At 38.9% G+C, this 6,788-nt stretch overlaps 1 protein-coding gene across 1 annotated transcript; it reads left to right on the top strand.

Annotated features, from left to right (window-relative positions):
• Positions 1 to 700: 700 nt before the first annotated feature.
• LOC148103717 (uncharacterized) lies at positions 701 to 1,368 on the top strand. The gene has a single exon (XM_087833299.1). The coding sequence runs from the start codon at positions 754 to 756 to the stop codon at positions 1,366 to 1,368; it is 615 nt and encodes a 204-aa protein (XP_087689425.1). The 5' UTR covers positions 701 to 753.
• The last annotated feature ends 5,420 nt before the right edge of the window (positions 1,369 to 6,788 follow it).

The raw sequence follows: 6,788 nt of genomic DNA, 5'->3' as shown, positions 1-6,788 counted from the left end.
TTCTTCTTATTATATGGAGTATTATACGCAGTTGCAACAGCTTTCTAGCTTTACCCAGGCATGCAGCCTAGTTATAACATCCTACAGAGCTAAAGTAGCTCACATAGCGACAGTGTAATACATCACATATCACAGACCCGTCTTATGTCATGAAAGTCTAAGTATCACAGTGTCCAGCTGTGTATTTCTTTATGTTTTTGACCACATTACTGACCTGTAAAACAGGAGAGAAAGTCAACACAGGAGACATGCTGCCGTTCGCCTGGTCAGTCTTGCCAGAATGGAAAACTTACGGCATGCACCCGACTCAGTTCCCAAAGCATGCTGCTGCCCCCTACTGTCCAAAGTGTTATACACTCTCCTGGCAACAGGGAACTTACATGACATTGTGGATTTAAATTACACCAATAAACCAGCAAAATAAAACATGCACAATAATCTCCATATATCACGGCACTTAACTCACAATTGTGACCACATATCTGTGTGGATCACACCTACACAATTGAACCTCACATTAAGCAAGTAAATTCCATGTTAGAAATCGATTTAGGTAGAGCAGGTCAAATTGGTCATAGAACATGTTGTTCATGTGGCTTCTTGGCTCTCGGCAAAGGCAGTCGCACTTTTTCTCCTCTCCTCCTTACCCTTATCTTCCCTGCTTAGCCTCTTGTGTCCTTGTCTTGTCTCGTGTGTATTACTTTCCCTGGAACATTCTCTCACAGTCCATTCTCTAAAACCTTAAAGAGAATTATGGATTTGATCAACTGGTCTCTGAATGCTATTGACACCCTTTTCTCAATGAGAAGTCTGGGCTTGGGAGAGCCTGAGTGCCCTGGAGGGACTTTCCCTGCCGGATACACGATGGACGGGTGGCAGAAATGGAGGGTCGTGTGCCTGGCAGGACTGTCGATCGAGGACGCTGAAGATATCTACCTATTTGGAACCATGATAACAGGGTTCTTGCTGATCGGAGCTGGCTTGGCCCTGGCTTATCGGAGAATTAAGAAAGCAGAACCGGCTGTTCAACCCCCCTCAAGGCTGCCCGCTGGGATTGAAACTGTGGTACGAGGCGCAACTTCTCAGAATGGGCTCACTGAGTGCAGCATGGTTAAGACCTTGGAGAAGCTTACGGCTGCCGTGAATACTCAGAATAAGACCTCTGACGGTATATTGGATTACATCAAGGAGAAGTTCACTCAGAATAACATCTCTGAGGGAAAGTTGGATTACATCGTGGAGCAGCTCACTGCAGTCGTGAGTTCTCAGAATCGGCTCTCTGAGCACAAGAATGACAAGACCACGGAGCGCAAGTTTGATAACATCATGGAGAAGCTCGCGGTGTATGGGCTCAAAATGTGGTCATAAATATTTTGTACTTGTAAATCAATTTTGTATGTGTAAAAAAGATTTGTGTGTGCGTAAAAAAGATTTGTGTGTGGACTTAGCCAAAAAAACCCCCTGCAAGTTACAAGTACGAATTTTGACCCTATTTTTCTTCCTTTCATCTGATTGGTCAATGTCATGTCAATCACAAATGTAACAATCCAATCAGAGAACAGATGGGTTTGGCTGTCGGAGGGGCGCTTTTTTGAACCACCATTTTATTGCGGCTATCCCTTCGGCGCCAGCTGTGGGCTCAAGGCTGTAGCCGAACAAAACTCCCTGATAACGACTGTGTTTAGACTGTTTCCCCAACTCTATGCAAGGCCACCTGGGTTGGCTGGAAGACTGTTTACTTAGCCTGGCGGGGCAAAGGACACTGTCTCAGCTGAACTCTGGACACACACACACGCACACAGACATATATACACATGCAGCTCGCCCATGGATGCCATTTTTGAATCCTGCATCTTATCACACATTTGATTTCCATTTGTGATAAGCTGAAGTGTCCAGAGTGAGGACAAACTGAGGGACCCACTGCTGCACATCATCTGTGAGGCTTTGCACCCCTGATGATTGTTACGGATTCAAATATTGGGGATGGATACAAGAGGAAAACCAAAATAACCACACTGGTCCGGCCGGGTCAAGTCAAAAGATGATTTAATGAACACACGCGTGGGAGATGGACACCATACAGCAGACAGCATCAGATCTCAAAATGGTGGAGCCTTGATCAAACTCTTATAGCCTCTAGTGGCCCCCACCTAATCATAAAAGCCTAAACATTCACATTCTTTCTCACACAGCGCCTAAGCTACGACCTTGGCTCCCTGTTTATCTGCTCCTGCTGAGATGGGGCAGTATGTTCTGTTCTCTTCTAATCAGACAAATAAGGCGAGGACTTTCTGCGAACAGTATTTCTTCTAACTCAGCAGTATAATGCATCATAAAACAATATCATTCATTCACAATAAATCAGCAGTCTAATGTAATGCAGATCAGTTTACCAAATGTAATAGTTATCACCTTCTTCTAATTCAGGAGAATAATGCAAACTAAAACTACATAATAATTCACAATCTTTAATTAGGGGTCTAACATGGCATAAAATAATATTATAATCCGACATGATCCACCAGGACAAACTCAGCAGTGTGTGAGGAAGAGGAGGAGGAAGAGCCAGCAGCAGCTGACAGATGGAGAGAATAGACAGACTGTTCCCTGTTTGTGAAGGACTGCTAGAAACGTTTAAAATAACTAATTGTCTGTCCTGAATCAGCCTTAGTAGGTAATGTTAAAATAATTGTATCATTCCAGTGTTTTCAGTGTGGGAGAAAGTACTCAGGGCCTTGTTAAATATCAACACTTCACCGAGTTATTTTGATTCCTCAGAGGCATTCGATGGAAGACAATACACTGCTCAGTAGACCATTTAACACTTCATTGCTCTTTCACATTACTTCTAGAAGGGAGATGCGTCCTGCATGACACGCTGCTGTGGATCTCAAAATGGTGGTGTGTCCCTGACAGTTTTATTACAGAAGCTCCCTCATTCTAGTCTAAACAACAGTGTCTCAGTAACTTTCCACTAGAGATGGTCCCCTCTTATCTACATTTTTCCCACGCAAGTGTGAGTGAGAGTCTACAGCTTTCTACTCTCCAAGGACTCAGGGTCTCATGCCTTTATTTTTCAGGGCTGTGTCCACTTAATACTACTCTATTTAACTTAATAACACTTATTATTAATAAAAAGCATAGCGTTATTGAGGCATTGCAAATTATTTAATCCCAACAGCCTTCAGCTTTCACACTATGAAAGGCAGTAACAAGTTTAATATTCAGAAACCTAAAGTATGTATCAGCAGCAGAATGGACCTAAAAATAGATGTCTATGTTTTTTTCAGTTATATGAAGCTTTGAGTATTTTGGATTAGTAGTACTGCTGTGTTTGTTGCATCATATTGCTGTATTATCAACATCTTTGTCTAATATCAACATTTGTTTGACTGGCAGAAACATGTACGCATGACAAATATGCAAAACACTAGGAAAGCGGGAAGGGCGCAAACACCTTTCACACCACTGTATATCCTTTACCAAAAAGGAAAATTTTAAGCGTAATTTTATAAGTAGACCCCAAGATGCCTGAGTACAAGTAATCCCACTACTGCTTGCCACCTCTGGGCAATTTGAGAGTGAAACAGAGTCGAGTCTCTCTCCAGGAGGATGATTCAAAAATCCAAGCTGTTCATTAACTACATCTTACTAGTATTCATTGATTTTAGACACTGCCCCCAAGGACATAGCTCCTTTGATCAGTAGGAGCCTATTGCTACTGTACTATGCAAGAAAACAGAGGAAGAACTGCATTAACTGCTGTTAGAGATGTTATGACTTGCTCATACTGATATCCAGAAGTTTAATTGTTTTATTTATTTCACTGTAAATTTGTTTTGGGTGTGTGTGCGTGCAGGAGCCCGCGCGTGTGTGTAGGAGTGCATAAAATTCAGAGTAGTCCAAGGCAAGTGACAATAAAACTGGGTGAACACACCCTTTTCAGTTACCGTTGAGCAGGGTTAAAGTACAATGCATTGTATTTAAAGATATATATACATACATACTGTGCTCAACACTACACCCTAAACTGAGCGACACTTTCACACATCTATCAGGTATGTAGATATTAACAAAAAATTTTATATATATATTTTTTAATTTCTTGTGGCAATGGGAAAATGTAATTACTAGAAACATATGTCTATAAAATTTTGGTAAAAATTGAAAAAATGGAAATTGAAAATGAAACTACAAAACAAAGACTCTGGATGTAACTGTGCTTTTACTGATACAATTTTAAGGCACAGTTTTAGGAAAAGGAATTATTTCAACAAATTACTTATTTCTTGTATTGTTGTGCACTCTTGTACTTTTCCTCCCAGGTGATTTGGTCTCATCCTTTAATACTGAATCAGTGTCATGAACGCGCGAGTGATAAGTTTGACATTTACATTTTTCCTGTCTTTTTTACCGTGGGAAAGTAAGTAACAGTTGGTTATTGATGATATATAAATATTTTAAATGGACTTAAATAACAATAATGTGGTATTGAAGTGGTAGGAAACTATGTTAGAGATGATAAATTGAAGCTGAATGTTTTCCTGTAATTATAATCAAATTCATAAAGATAATCTGTTTTGTGCATCTGTTTTTAATTGAATATATTTTTCCCCAAAAAGAGAAAGCTAGGATGGACAATAAAGAACTCAATCTTTCATTAAAATGTTACAAGAAACAGAAAACACAGCAAGAGGAAGAGGTAATGAAAAAAGGAAAAGAGAAAATGAAGCTATCATAGTTTTGTTTTGTTTTTTAAGGATAAAAGACACCCCTCAGTCTGATAAAAGTTTATGTAAGAACTTTTATCAGACTAGAGGGAGAATGCAGAATTTTAGTCCTTTTGGTTTTATTCTTAATATTTTGTGTGTCTTGATGTCTGAACCTAAAAGACTAGGGCACCCAGAAAATGTAAAAACACTGTTCCAGTGTTTGGATATATACAAGTGTATCTAAACTTGTTTTTCTTCGGTTCTTTTTGTAGTTTGTTTATTTATTTATTTTGGCTCTAGTTGTTATGAGGTTTTTGAAATGTTTTTTTTTTTTTTTACATTTTTGTATACTTGGATGTTTGAAACCTTTTTTTTTTTTATCTAAAGGATGGTTTTTCTCTTAATTTTGTCATCAATGGCTTCAGTGGATCGCTTTCCCCCCTCACTCTCATCTTCATCACCATGTGCATCTTTATATCAACTTGTGGAGGTGAGTTATGCATGAAACCAGTGATACATTGCAAAGATATACATTTTTAAGGGTGGTGTCTGGATGAGTCTTACTCCATCAAAAGCTTTAGGTGAGTTAAAAACTCTCAGCTGCCATTTCTCTGACTAATTACAGTCAATTTAGGTGACCTAAAAGCTTATATATGAAGAATGTATTATTTGGATTATCCACCAGAGCTAAATTCTAAAACACATACTAAATATAATAATAATATAATAACAATCTCCAAAACGATAAGTGCCTTATTTTATCTATTGTAATATAAAAGGAATTCCCTACAAGCTATTATGTCTGCCACTTTCACAGGAGAAGAGATGGCCTCATCTGACATCAAAACAGCATCAGGTAAGTGAGTACTTGAGTAAACTCAGCTAATAGGCAGACCGACAGAGTTAGAGATGAAAAAAAAATGTTGTTAATCAGACACAATTTAAACATGTTTTTCATCTACCGAGAAAATAAGCTATAGAACCAAATCGTCAGAACTCAGTTATCATTAAATTCGTTTGTGCATCATTTCCCTCTGTGGGGTTTAAACTGGGATGAGGTGCACTGTATCCCGTGGAATAATTCTTATTACTGTTTAAATGTCATGTTTGTTATTTTGTTTTTGCTTTGTTTTTTGTTATCTCAGTGTATTTTCTGTTATTATGCTAACAGTATTTGAAGGCTACAAAACAACCTCAAATGACTGTTCATTATTAGGTAAGCAACTGCATGCAATTAACATTTTCTTGTGGCTCTCTTCAGTGTAATTATATTTCAACTACAACAAGCTGACTACTTTGCTCTTAGATGTATGATGTTAAAAATAACAATGATGTAAATTGGTGAGTTGTGCAGATGCATGAAATGTCATGATCCTGGGTGTGTGACCCAGCGTTTTTACTTAGTGGATTTCCAAGTTTGTGTGTTATGAGTTCTATGGTTGGTTAATGTTTATATAGTTTTTTCAAGTCGTCTTTGTGATATATTTAGTCGTATTTTGTCATACATCATGTTTGAGTCATTCCCCCTTAGTGTTTCCCCTAGCATCTACTTTCCTATGTTAGTTATTAATGTCTCCCTGTGAAGTCCGCCTTGTCTCCATGTTTTGTTTTTTTGCCCTTTTCCTTTGTCATGTCTCTGTTTCTCCCTAGCTGTCTGTTGCTCTCTCAGCTCAGTCATGTCTCCATCTGGGCTGTGTTCTTTTTCCCAAATCTGTTGTCTCCATGTTTGTTTTATACCCAGTTCCAGTGTCTAAGTCACTTGTCTTAGTCATGGTCTCGCCTCTGTGTGCACTCCCCAAGATTCCCTAAGTGTAGTCAGTTGTGTCTGTTAACTATGTAAATTTTCTGTCTCCGTGTGCTCTCTGTTGCTCTCGCTCTCTCACTTTCTGTGTCCCTCGCTCTCACCTTCCTCCTGCATTAGGCTGAGTTTCTTAGTCTTCGTCTTAACGTGTTTCCTGCCTTATTTTGACAGTTCATCGTCTTATGTGCGTTGTGTTTAGTTTCACTTTACCTATCTCATCATGCCTGATTTGTTCCCAGCTGCCTTGACTTTCTTGAGTGTTTATATATTGT

Source organism: Neolamprologus brichardi, chromosome 3, assembly GCF_056152115.1.
Source record: "Neolamprologus brichardi isolate AB-2024 chromosome 3, ASM5615211v1, whole genome shotgun sequence".
In the NCBI taxonomy this organism is placed as follows: domain Eukaryota; kingdom Metazoa; phylum Chordata; class Actinopteri; order Cichliformes; family Cichlidae; genus Neolamprologus; species Neolamprologus brichardi.
This window is presented reverse-complemented; position numbering and strand designations above follow the sequence as displayed.